The 13801-nt window shown below is 50.6% G+C and overlaps 1 protein-coding gene across 1 annotated transcript; it reads right to left on the minus strand.

Moving 5' to 3' along the window:
* Positions 1–2601: 2601 nt before the first annotated feature.
* On the minus strand, positions 2602–10824 carry LOC138812716 (zinc finger protein 160-like). The gene is made up of 5 exons (XM_070000815.1): positions 10786–10824; positions 9151–9233; positions 8360–8480; positions 7486–7614; positions 2602–6009 (listed from the first exon to the last, which is right to left on the minus strand). Exons 2-5 carry the CDS (start codon positions 9166–9168, stop codon positions 4676–4678), a joined length of 1602 nt encoding a protein of 533 aa, XP_069856916.1. The 5' UTR covers positions 9169–9233; positions 10786–10824; the 3' UTR covers positions 2602–4675.
* Positions 10825–13801: the final 2977 nt, after the last annotated feature.

The following is a 13801-nucleotide window of genomic DNA, read 5'->3' on the forward strand; positions in this document are numbered from 1 at the left end:
GGCGCTGTCCCTCAACTCTTCAGCTCAAGGCTAGCACTCTATCACTTGAGCTACAGAGCCACTGTAGATGGTTCTTAAGTCCATTTGGGTTATGGTGTCATTTAGTTCACAGACTCCTTTGCATATCTTTTGTTTGGTTGACCTGTCCTTTGGTGAGAGCAAGGTATTAAAATCTCCCACTATTATTGTGTATGGGTCTATCCTGTTCCGCAAGTCCAAAACTATTGTTTTAAAGCAGATTTAGGTTCCCCATTATTTGGTGAATATTGACCAGTGTGATCCACTCTTGATGGGTCATTCCCTTTATTAATATGTCATGACCTTCCTTTTCTCTTCTACTGATTTTAATAACTGGTCTATTTTATCAGATATCAATATGACTACTCCTGCCCTCTTGCAGATACATTTGCATGGAAGCTCTTTTTCCATCCCTCACTTGGAGGTTGATTACTCCTGCCTTCTTTCAGGTAAATATGCATGGAGCTCTTTTTCCATCCTTCACTCAGAGGTTGATGAATGTCTTGGAGAAAACAAATGGATGGATCTTGTTTTTTCTCCAGTTTCTGCTCTTTTTCTATTGATTGGGGATTGGAGTCCATTAAGGTTTAGAGTTGTTATAGAGATATGTATCATGTTTCCTATCATTTCTCTTGATTTCTTGTATTTTGCTACTTTTCTCTTCCTGTCCTTACTAAATTGGTCTTCTATGGACTTTTGATACGTTTCCTGGACTTTGGATGCTTTTTTCAGATTGTATACTTTCCTTTAGTGTTCTTTGTAATGCTGATGAATTCCTTTAAGTTTTGTTTGTCATGGACAGTTTTAGTTTCACCATCAAATATAAATGATAGCTTCAGTAGATACATCAGCTCGAGTTAGCACTTCAGGGCTTGAATTATCCCAATCCAGGCTCTCCTTGCATTGAGTTTGTGTGGAGAGATCTGCAGTGATTCTGATCATCTTTCCATTGTAATGTATCTCCTTCCTTGATTTATCAGCACTTAAAATCAATTCCTTGGGCTGGGAAGGTGGCTCAGTGGTAGACTGTTTGCCTTGCGTGCATGAGGCCATGGGTTCAATTCCTCAGCACCACATAAGCAGAAAAAGCCAGAAGTGGCACTGTGGCTCAAGGTGTGTTGTGGTTTTCCAACCTTGTAGCATACCAGTTATGAGCAATTTTTCCCTTCTGTTCCTGTTTCTCTATTTGTATACACATTTTTTTTGTTCTCAATCTTGTGGGAAGAAGTATATGTTAGGACCCTAAATCTCTGGATATAGACAGCTAGGGTTTTTCCCTATCGGTTTGCTGACATCTTGTCTCCAACAAAGTACTTTTCAAAAGTATGCCTTAAATTTCAATTAAGGTCAGTACTGGTGTTTAGCGTATGTTATCTTCTCAGGAAGTTGAGGTTTGAGGACCATGGTTTCTGAGCAGACAATCTGAGAGTCTTTTCTCTCATTAACCAGCAAGAACTAGTAGTGGAGGTGTGGCTCAAGAGGAAGGGCACCAGCCTTGAGCAAAATAACTAAGGGATAACATCCAGGCACTCACAAACTCTCCTGCCTGGGTTGGCTTCAAACCACAGCCCTCAGATCTCAGCCTCCTGAGATGACAGACATGAGCCACCAGCACCCAAAAATTGTTCTAGTTATTATTAGAAATATCTATAAATTGTATTTATTTGCTTGTTTGCTTTTTTTGGGGGGCTGGGGGTCTGGTCGTGGGGCCTGAACTCTGGGCCTGGGCGCTGTCCCTCAGCTCTTCAGCTCAAGGCTAGCACTTTACCACTTGAGCCACAGCGCCACTTCGTCTTTTTTCTTTTTGCTTATGTGATGCTAAGGAATCAAACCCAGGGCCTCAGGCATGCAAGGCAAGCGCTCTACCACTGAGCCACCTTCCCAGCCCTATAAATTGTATTTATGTAGTATGTTGAATACTGCTTCATAGGAAACATTAGATATGCAACCACATATATTTCAATACAGAAATATGTGCTGGGTGCTGGTTTTACCACTTGTGTGGCATTGCTGTTTTACTACATTGTACCCTCACAATGTGGACAGCACTGGGGAGAGTTTAGAGGTTCCAAAAGCTGTGTCAGGGGCTGGGAAGGTGGCTCAGTGGTAGAGTGCTTGCCTTGCAAGCCAGAGGCCCTGGGTTCGATTCCTCAGCACCACATAAGCAAAAAGAAAAAAAGCCAGAAGTGGCGCTGTGGCTCAAGTGGTAGAGTGCTAGCCTTGAGCTGAAGAGCTGAGGGACAGCGCCCAGGCCCAGAGTTCAGGCCCCACGACCAGACAAAAAAAAAAAAAAAAAAAAAAAAGCTGTCAGGTGTGATTTCAAATGAACATTCTAGATCCTCAACCTTTATAGAGCCTATTTATAGAGCCTAATTGTGTCACTGATTTCTGTCAGGAAGAATTAGACAAAAATGAAGGAAAATGGCAGGGTGCCAGTGGCTCACGCCTGTAATGTTAACTACCCAGAAGGCTAAGATCTGAGGATTGCAGGCAGGAAAGTCCGAGAGACTCTTATCTCCAATAAACCACTAGAAAGCCAGAAGTGGCACTGTGGCTCAAGCGGTATAGCACTCACCTTGAGCTGAAGAGCACAGGGACAGCCCCCAAGCCAAGTTCAAGCCCCACAACCAACAAAAAAATAAATAAGGAAAATTTATCTGAATAAAAATCAGGAATCGTTCAGTACTTTTTTTTGAAAGAAGATATTTTATTTACTAACACAGGAGTACATTCTGAATAGAGAAGTAGCAAAATTGAATAGCAGCAGTTCTATCTAATCATCCTTGAGAAAATGCTATTCTGGGGCTGGGAAGGTGGCTCAGTGTTAGAGTGTTTGCCTTGCATGCATGAGGCCCTGGGTTCAATTCCTCAGCACCACATAAGAAAAAAGAAAAAAGCCAGAAGTGGCGTTGTGGCTCAAGTGGTAGAGCGCTAGCCTTGAGCTGAAGAGCTGAGGGACAGCGCCCAGGCCCAGAGTTCAGGTCCCACAACCAGACCGGAAAAAAAAAAAAGAAAATGCTATTCTGTTATGTGTGTTCCTCAGGTTTGAACTCAGAGTCTGGCACCTGCTAGGGAAGTGCTTGACACTGAGCTACCCCAAAATCCTCAGTCAAGATCTGATTAAATTCCCCACACTAGAAACTGTTTTCTCTTTCATCTCATGAAGCAAGTAAATTCATCTTCTTGGAAAACAGGTCAGCAGTCTTTGCTACACGACAGCCATGGTCATTTAGTGCAGAGGCCGCCATTCTCCTACATCACTTCTGTCACATCTCCAGTCTCCGGTAACCTAGCGCTTGCTTGTCCCATGAGCACGGCGCTGTGCTCAGTTCTCACTTTCCCCTGTAGTTGTCAGTGCAGTACATTCTTCTAAAGAGCAGTATCAGGGTGAAGGACACACAATGGTGGGCGACATCATGCCCCAGCTTCACACTATTCCCCACCCTCTGCTGTGCAGAGCCTTTCATCGATTTCAGTAGGAAGATTCACCTTTCCCTGAGTGTGCATAGAAATAATCCTCACAAGATGGTAGGACCAGCCTTTCAAAAGCCCCACACAGGAAAACCTGCAAGGTGTGTATTATTAGGGCAGAGCTCAGCCCTAAAGGCTCAAAGCCCAGAATCATCAGACTTGGTGAACTCCTTGATTCTGGATGGCCCTGCCCCCTTTGCAAATATCTTGTATTCTTGGCTTGGAATTCTTTTGCTGATAGATCGGGAAGAGTCCACAGTGAACAAGAGAGCAGATGGATCCCCTGGTCGTCACACAAATAAGTCAGTGTGCTCAGCCTGGATGGGTTCCTCATAGAAATCTGATGTCCACTGAGTGAGGCTTGCATTTGAGCCTCTGCTGTGTACATGTCACAATTTCCTGTGTTCTGCTCTTGGTGACAGCAATTTTTTGTTGTTGTTTGTGGGGATTGATCTTGGATCCTTGAGCTTTTCCACTCAAGGCTAGTGCTCTATTGCTTGATCAACAGCGCCACTTCCATTTTTCTGGTGGGTTAATTGGAGATGAGTCTCACAGACTTTCCTTGCCTGGGTTGACTTTGAACCGTGATCCTCAGATCTCAGCCTCCCCAGTAGCTAGGATTACAGGCGTGAGCCACTGGCACATGGCTGTAACAGCAATTCTTATAAACTATTTACAAGAGTCATGATGCTAGGTGTCGGTGACTTCATGCCTGTGATCCTAGCTACTGGAGAGGCTGAGACCTGAGGATCAAGGTTCAAAACCAACCTGGACAGAAAAGTGTATGAGATTATCTCCAATAAACCACTCAGAAAACCAGAATTGGCACTGTGGCTCAAGTAGTAGAGCGCTCACCTTGAGTTGAGAGTTCCCAGACCCAAATTCAAGTCCCATAACCACCACCAACAACAATAAAAAGTCATGAACATGATATACAGCTCAGGCTGCTCTGAAACTCACTATCCTCTACTGGAATTGCAGCAGGAAGTACTGCACTTGAAAGCAGGCCTAAACCCCTGGCGAGCGATTTCACATCACCCTCATGCTTACATTCAGTGGAGACTGAGCTCTGAAGGCCATAGCTGGATGAATGGCACCCCGCTACAATCCCTGGCAGGCCTTTTGTGAGTGAAGCCTACAATGGATAGTCAAGTTGGGACTTCGGCTGAATAACTTGCCACAAGTGTCACACACATCCCCCCTCTCCCTGGTGTGTCTTGAGGTGGCGCTTAAGATGCGTGCGCAGCTTGAATGCCTTCCCACACTCATTGCACTGGTAGGGCTTCAAATCCGTGTGGATGGTGCGGTGGGTTGTGAGGCTGAAGTGGGAAGCAAAGGCTCTGCCACAGTCTGCGCACACGAATGGCTTCTCCCCAGTGTGTGTCCTGCGGTGGCACACCAGCTGCGCATTCCGTGTGAACATCTTCCCACACTGGGCACAGCGGTATGGCTTCACCCCAGTGTGCACGGCCTGGTGCTCGTTGAGGCTCTTGCGAGAACTCAACACCTTGCCACACGTGTCACATGTGTATGGCTTCTCCCCAGTGTGTGTCCTGCGGTGGCGCATGAGCGGTGAGTTCTGCGTGAATGTTTTGCCACACTGGGTGCAGCGGTACGGCCTCGCCCCAGTGTGCACAACCTGGTGCTGGATGAGGTACTTGCGACTGGTGAACGCCTTTCCACACGTGTCACACACAAATGGCCTCTCCCCGGTGTGCATCCTGTGATGTATGACAAGGCTGGAGGACTGACGGTACGCCTTCCCACACACAGAGCACCTGTGAGGCTTCTGGTCACTGTGCACTGTCTGGTGTTTGGTCAGCTTGCCACGTGTGCGGAAGGCCTTGCCACACAAGCCACATGCATACGGCCTCTCTGTAGCATGTGTCTTCTTATGGCGCATGAGGCCAGATTTCTGTAGGAATGCCTTCCCGCAAGTGGCACAGCAGTATGGTCTCTCCCCAGCATGCGTCCTCCAATGCATGATGAGGCTGGAGTCCTGACTGAATGCCTTGCCACACTCTCGGCACTTGTAAGGCTTTTCCTGAATATGTGCTTTGGGTGTATGTGTGCGTAAGGGAGAACATATTGGAGCATGATCACATGCATGAACAATGTGTGTGTTCCCACTGGAGGGGCTCCCCTGAGGGCGGGACATGGGGGCCCTGGTGAGGGCGGACTTCTCCAGCTCAGTCCTCACCCTTGGCCCTTCACACAGGTATGGAGAGAGCCTGCGCAGGTGCTCCTGGAGGGGCTGTCCCAGCCACGGGCTTGTGGGCTGCTTCCCTGCGTGACCCCCACCCTCCTGCTCTCCTCTGCCACTGCCCTCTTCTCTGTGGACCATAAGCACCCCTTTAGCACAGCTGCCAGTGGCACTCCACTCCCACTCATGTAGAGCCTTCTGGATTTCCTCGCAGGAAAACTCATCATTGACTCTGTCCCCATGACCTTGAGATATTTCTCTCCTACTGCTGCCTGTGCAGGGTGGTAAGTCTTTAAGTATATATCTAGGAGAAGTATCTGCAAGATATAAAATTCCATTCTGATTAATCACAGAGTTCAGTATTTCATACTGAAGGAGAGAATGTACAGCAAAAATTACACAGGCAACCAGGAGCCATGGGAACTCTGAAAAGAGAAAATCCAATATGTAGGAACTCAAAAGGAATAGGATTCTTTATTGCAATGGATCATATAGAATCTACCTTATGAAAAGGCAAGTCTCATTTCAAATACCCTATAAAGAAACCATCCATCCTGAACAAATCTCACTGATAGGAACACAAGGCTTTGCCCCTAAGTCACAAAAGCCATACGGTAATATAGTAACCGAGGAGAAAAAAATGCCTATTTATAACATACTTAGTATATACAAATATGTTGTAATGGTTCAGAGCCCAAAGCAGTTTACAGAATGAAGTAACTGGCAAGTTTGAATTGCAAAACAGGGAAAAGAACTACCATACAATTTCAAAAAGAGGAGGAATTCAATACAACAATGCCAGAAAAGAAACCGAAACCATAAACACCTGGATTATGTGCTATAAACAACCTACATATATTAGTAGTGAACAGACTTTAACATGAACAAGAGGTATCTAGCAGTTATGTTGCACAATATATGCTGAATACATTTAGATGCTGGTAGTTACCAACAACAACAAAAAGTAACTCATGATAAAATGATCGAGTATTTCCCCTTTTAAAAAAAAGGGGGGGGGGGGTTTTGCTGGGAAGATGGCTCAGTGGTAGAGTGCTTCCCTTGCATGCTTGAGGCCCTGGGTCAGATTCCTCAGCATCACAGAAGCAGAAAAGGCCAGAGCTGGGGCTCAAGTGGTAGGGTGCTCACCTTGAGCTGAAGAGCTGAGGGACAGTGCCCAGGCCCAGAGTTCAGGCCCTAACCAACCAAAAATGAAAAAAAAACAAAAAAAACAAAAAACCAGCTGGGCACTGGCGGCTCATGCCTGAAATTAAAGCTACTCCAGAGGCTAAGATTTGAGGATCGCAGTTCAAAGCCAGACCAGGCAGGAAAGTCCATGAGACTCTTATCTCCAATAATTTACCAGAAGACCAGAACTGACACTTGAGCTCAAATGGTAGAGTGCTCGCCTTGAGCTGAAGAGCTGGAGAACAGAGCCCAGGCCCCAGAGTTCAATCACCATGACCAAAAAAAAAAAAAGTTGCAAAAAGTATAAGAAGTAGAATGTCCAGCCATAGCTCTAGGTGTGCATCTGAAGGAAATGAAGTCAGAGAATAAAAGAGATGTCGGGGTACTGCACACCCACCATTAGCTGGAGAGCTAGCCTGGACCACTTCAATGGACACAGGAAATGCAGTGGAGACACAGAATAGCATATTGTTCTGCAGGACAGGGCACAAATGGAGACATTCTAAAGTCCTTTAGGGCTCACAGCAGTGACACATTTGTTTTCCTACAGAAAACTTCCATTTGTGCCCAGGTTCCCCAGTTCCATCTCTGCACATCTGAACTCTTACCTGCACACACACCTTTGGCACCTTCCCAACCATAGATCTCTCCTGGAGTTGTCACATCGCTCTGTGCCACCCAGGGCTCTTCCTCGAGCTCCAATGGCAAAATCACACTCACGCTGGGAGGAGAGACTCCTGTTGATAGAAAGACAACGCACTGTGGCCTTTCCAGAATCCCCAGTCCCACGCTCATAGGAAAAGGGGACATCACACATGCATGCAAAATACAGTTCACATATTCAGCAGACTGCCGCCATCTGAACGCTTCAGAGCACACTTTAATGTGCAGACAGCAACGCAACAACTACTGAGTCAGAAGCACAAGGAAATCCATTCATTCAAAGTCTGAGGTGGGCTGAGTGTGGTGTCATCTTTGTGTAATCCCAGCACTTAGAGGATCAGTGGCAAGTTCAAGCACAGCCAGAGCTATAAAGGCAGACCTTTTCTCAAAAAAAAAAAAAAAAAATGATGAGGAAGAGGAAGAGAAAGTGGAGGAGAGGAAGGAAGGACTGCCATAGTGCTTGATATGTAACACAGTGATGAGAGGACCTGCCTAGCATGTACAAAGATCTAGAGAGAGAGGGAAAGGAAAAGAAGAGTGGAGAAAGGAAGGGAAGAAGGTTAAGGGAAAAAAGGAACAAAGGAAAATGGGAGACAAGCCTGCAAAAGCTGACATGTACAGGAGCTCACTTAAGCTGTAGGACACAAGAGATAGGACAAAAGAAGGTTATTAAAGTCCAGAGTCCATGTTAGCATGTTTCTGTCCCTGAGTTGGTGGAGCTTTATGTCTAGTCAAGGAACGTGGGACTCTCCAGGCAGCATTCAGGGGAAACCTAGGCCAAGAGTAAAACTCCCAACTTGTGCAGGGAGGGGTGCTCACCCACAGAGACCAGGTTCCTGTAGGTGTCCAGCATGACGTCCCTGTACAGAGCGCGCTGAGCCGGGGTCAGGCACCGCCACTCCTCCTGGGTGAAATCTACCGCCACATTCTCAAATGTCAACTGTCCACAAGGAGAAAATCCAAAAGCATTTCACACACATCCATGGACTCAGAAAAAGTATTACATAGAATTATAATCAATGCCTACCATCAAAAAGCAATCAGGGAAACTTCAGGATTTTACAATTTGTAAAAGTTCTTTGATATGACACCCAAAGCAAAAAAAAAAAAAAAGGACATGGAATTGTACATCCCAGCATTCTTCAGAGTTAGTGGGGAAGTATGATGAACACGCCTAGAATCCTAACCAGTCCAGGAGCCTGAGATCTTAGGATCAGGGTTCAAAGCCAACTGGAACAGAAAAGTCCATGAGCCTCTTGCCTCCAATGAACTACCAAAAAGGCCAGAAGTGGAGCTGTGACTCAAGTGGTAGAGCAACAGCCTTGGGCAAAAGAGCTCAGGACAGCACCCAGGCCCTGAATTCAAGATACAGGACTGGGTGCTTGGTGAAGAGGGGAACCAAAAGCTGAAAAGAAAACTAGCAGAGAGGTTTCAGCAAGCACACAGGAACACCTGATGGGTGATGCTCTCCTGTGCCCACACCCAGTGGAGGGGACAGGGCTGAGGGAAGGCATGGGGGACATGAGCACACATGGCAGGCAGGCAAGCACCAGCACAGTCAGAGCCCAGGCCAGCTCTGTGCACAGGAAGGAGACAGCACACAGCTTTACCTGAGTCACAGCCGCCATCCCTGCTCCTTGTCTTTCCTCTTCCTCCTCAGGTAATACCACTTTCCAGAAGTCAGTCCTGAGTGCTGAAAATATCCCGTTTAGTGCTCACACCCAACATGCACTCTCTGTGCCCTGGCCACGGCTCAGGGAGAAGATGGTCCTGTGCTGCCCACTCATGGGGTGATGGTGAGTGCCAGTCCTGGGAATGGAACTCAGGAACTGGGCCCTGTGCCTGAGCTTGTTTACTCAAGGCTGGTGCTCTACCACTTGAGCCACAGCTCCACTCTTGCTTTTGGCAATTAATTGGAGCTATGATTCTCCTGGAGGGGTTGAAGCACCACAGCTCCTGAACAGAAAAACATCAGACACCAAGTTTCCCAGTCTGTACCCTAAAAACAACAACAACAAATGTATGGGACATTCCTGCCCAGGCTGACTTCAAACCTCCATCCTCACATCTCAGCCTCCTGAGTGGCTAGGCTTACAACCATGGGCCCTGCTCCTCTCCTTGTAACCCATGACCCCTCTTTTCCCATGGACCAAATGGCTCTGCACAACTACAAATCTTTCTCCTCTCCTATTGGGAAGTGCTCCCACATTTCCTGCACCCCACCACCTATGTGATGTCTTGGATCCTTCTAGAGATGGAAATTCTGAACTTCTCTCTTTGCTTTCCTCTCTGCTGTTCCTTTGTGGCTTTTGCTCCTTCCACGGATTCTTTGCAAAGCCTTCAGTGCACTCTCTACTTTGCCACCAGCTGTGGAGGCTCAATCTCCTTTTCCTGTTTTTCCCGATTTCTTGTCATTCTTTCCTTCTGATGATCCTTTGCCCTTCCCACAGCCCCAAGTACAGGCCCGGTATAAGAAGGCAGGCCCCAGGTTGCCCCTTCCCCACCCCGAGGCTGGCCTGAGGTAGGCTGAGGAAGGGCCAGCGCAGGGAAGGATGGAGGTGGGGAGGGTGGACCTGACGAGCTTGGGCCGGGTTTCAGGACCACAGAGATCAGCGATAGGGGAGCTTCGCCAGGGACTGAGCCAGGCCCGCCGGGACCGGGGCCGCTCTGGGACGGGGACCAGGGATGGGGGCCCGATGTGGGGGTGGAGCCGACGGTCGGGGCCGCGGGGGTCGCCGCGTGGGCAAGGCTGGGAGTTGGGGCCAGGCCGGGGGTTGAGGAAGGGACAGTGCAGGTGCAGGGGGTTCGCGGATGGTACGGGGATGGAAATACGGGGGTGGAAATTCGGGGCTGGAGGGCCGCGGCTGGGGCCGGGAGTCCGGGGCCTTTGTCCGGACGCCTTGGCCTGGGGCCCGGAGGCCGGGGTCTGCGGTCGGGGGAGGAGAGCGGGCGGGTCCTAGACCCTCGGCCGGGCCCGGAGGACATGTGGAAGACGGTGCCGGGGACCGAATGTCTAGACATGGGGCCCAGGGTCGGGGTCGAACAGGAGCCGAGAGGAGCCGGGGCCGCGCCCACCCCGCCCTCGCCCCGCGCGCAGCGACGCGAGGACGCCCGGGTCCGAACGCCACGGTCGCGCCAGGGCCGGCGGAGATCAGGAAAGACCGGCCGGCGACCCAGGCCGCCGGGCAGGAGGGCCGCCCGGGGGTTCCGGAGACCCCTACCCCGTCGTGGGGGCGCAGACTTACTCTGGCTCGGGAGACTCGTGGTCTGCACCACGAACTTCCTGTCACGCCATTCTCTTCCTAGTCTGAAGCGAGCTGCGCGCGCAGAAAGCGAGGAGGGCGGGCTTGGGGGCGTGGCAAGCAGGGCAGGAGCCTGCGGCAGGGGCGGGGTGATCTGGGTGAGGCTTAGGAAGGAGCCAATGGAAAAGTGGAATGGGCGCCGCCAGAAGGAAACCCAACCTATTGGACCAGTGCTGGGGGGTGTTCTGGCCTGGACTAGAGAGCAAGTGGGCGTGGCCTACCTGGAGTGAGAGTGGCAAATGGGTGGAGTCAGGGGACACTCCAGGCTTCGGAGGATGCTGCCTGGGCGGGGCCTGGGTGCGGAGGCGGGCCTGGTTAGGGGGGTCAAAGGCAGGGTGTTGAGGCGGGCTTGGCGCTGGGGGCGGGGCAGAGTGCTGAGGCGACGTGGTGCTGAGGGCGGAGTCTTCGTGCTGAGGCGGGCAGATTGCTGGGGGCGGAGTCAGGCTGCTGAGGCTGGTGGGTGCAGTGGGCAAAGGCAACATGCTGAGGCAGGTAGGGTCCTGGGGGCGCAGTCAGGCTGCTGAGGCTGGCGGGTGCAGTGAGCAAACGCAACTTGCTGAGGCAGGTAGGGTCCTGGGGGGGGGCAACTTGCTGAGGCAGGTAGGGTCCTGGGGGGGAGTCAGGGTGCCGAGGCGGGCCAGGTCCTGGGAGAGGAGTCAGGGTGCTGAGGCTTCGGGGTGGAGGGGGCGGAGTCAGGGTGCTGAGATGGGCAGGATGCTGGGGGCGGAGTGAGGGTGTTGAGGCGGGCCGGATGCTGGAGGCGGAGTCAGGTGCTGAGGCGGGCCAAGTGCTGGGGGCCGAGTCAGGGTGCTGAGGCCGGCCGAGTGCTGGGGGCGGCGTCAGGGTGCTGAGGCAGGCCGGGTGCTCGGGGCGGAGACGGGGTGCTGAGGCGGGCCGGATGCTGGGGGCGGGGTCATGGTGCTGAGGCGGGCCGGGTGTTGGGGGCGGAGTCAGGGTGCTGAGGCGGGCCGGGTGCTAGGGACGGAGTCAGGGTGCTGAGGAGAGAAGAGTGAGTTGCTGCAAAAGAAGAGAAGGAGATAAGGAAGCCAAAGGAGGGAGAAGAGAAAGGGACAGAGGAGAAGCAGATGGGGAGGAGAGCAGAATGGAGATGAGCGAGGAGAGACAGAGAGGATAAAGAGAGAGGTAAGATCAGAGGGAGCAGAATGGAGAGAGGGGAGAGGGGAATGGAGGGGAAAGGGGAGAAAAGACAGAGAAGAGAGAGAAAGAGAGGGAGAGGAGAGAGACCAGAAAGGGTGTGAGGAGAGGAGAGGTGCTCCAGGGGAGAGGAGAAAGAAGGAAAGAGAGAGAAGACAGGAGAGAGAAGAGTGGAGAGGAGAAAGAGAAGAGAGAGCAGAGAAGAGGAGAGAAGACAGAAGGTGGCAGCAGAGAGGAGAGGAGAGACAGCCAAGAGAACAGGACATAGAGGAGAGAGGGAAGAGAAAACAGAGAGAGGAAAGAGCACAGAGGGAGCAGAGAGAGGAGCGGGGAGGAAAAGGGAATGGAGGGAATGAGAACAAAAAGGGAGAGAAAAAGCAGGGCAGGTCCATACGCATCTGTGGGGCACAGGCCCGGAGGGGTTCTGAGATTAGAGATGAATGTGAACAGTTCCATTGTTTAGACATATGTCATTTGCAGGGAATAGATGGACCTAGAAGGGACCATGTCTCCTGAGGAAAGCCAAGCACAGAGAGACAGGGCGCACATCTAGTCTATGTGGAAGTTAGGTCAACAGTATAAGTGGACATGGTAAATTACACAGGATGCTAGACATTGTGTGCGCGTGCACACACGCGCGCACACACACACACACACACACACACACACACACACACACATCAAGTCAGACAAAAGGAGGATCCCCTTAGGGGAGGAAATCAATGGTGTGAAGTTTCTGTTTATTTTTTGGTTGGTCCTGGGGCTTGAACTCTGGACCTGGGCACCTCCTGCACTGCAGATAACAGCCTTACACATAAAACAAGCCTGGCACATGGCTGCCATTGTGAACAGAATGGCAGAATCCGCAAGGGCTAAACATCACAGGAAGGTTTGGAGAGGTGCTCACACCAGATGAGAACATTCTGGGTGTGTAACTATTGACCAGTGCCTAGGATAGGGGTCATTTTGCTTCAGTTCCTAAGGCATACCAGCTCATAGTCTGTGAAGAATATAAAAGTTGTCACCCATTTCCCCCTGAGTTGCAGGGACTCAGCTGTGCTCTACAGTGATGATCCAATCTTAGCCAAAGCCTCTTAGCCCTGGTCAATGATCAAGTATTTCAGGTGAGACACACAGGATTTGGAGATGCTAGACTCCGTTGCCATGGTACCCACCAGCATCCCATAGCCTGTGTCCCCAGGCAGGCTCACCAGCTCCCTGCATGGTGTCCTGCGCGTGACAGCAGTGATGTGGCTGTGGGAATGACCTTCAGACCGCAGTTATAGCACGGACCCGAGTGCAATTCCTATCTTCTCTGCTATCCCCTGTCTGTCCCGTGTGGGGTGCAGGCTGACACCCACAGACTCCATCCTAGAACATCTGAGGATCCCTCACCCTTGTCTCCTGAGCAGAGCTGCTCCCCAAGCACTGCTGGAGGTGCAGGTCACACCACAGACATACTGTTCATGACACTCACAATGGGTTCCGTGGAGATAATCCTATGAGACACCAGCAGAGAATCAGACAGGTGCAAGAGCAGCAGCAGCTCAGCCCCTCTGTGTTCTTCCTGGAGTCCAGACCTCCACGGACATCCTGCTGCGCTTGAGTACCTGGGCTGCTTGCACATGCCCAGCCAGTTTCTGGTGAGCACCGCGGCTACGGTTTCCAGGTGTTTTGCAATGTGAGTCTCTTTCTGCCCCTGAACCAGGACTTGAGTGACTCCTGCCTCTGCTTGGCCAGGATCAGGAAGAGGAAAATCTTCTCACTTCTCAGGACACATGGACAATTGCTGTGTGTGCAGCTC

This window comes from Dipodomys merriami, unplaced genomic scaffold (assembly GCF_024711535.1).
Source record: "Dipodomys merriami isolate MVZ:Mamm:240054 unplaced genomic scaffold, mDipMer1.0.p SCAF_57, whole genome shotgun sequence".
Taxonomy (NCBI): Eukaryota; Metazoa; Chordata; class Mammalia; order Rodentia; family Heteromyidae; genus Dipodomys; species Dipodomys merriami.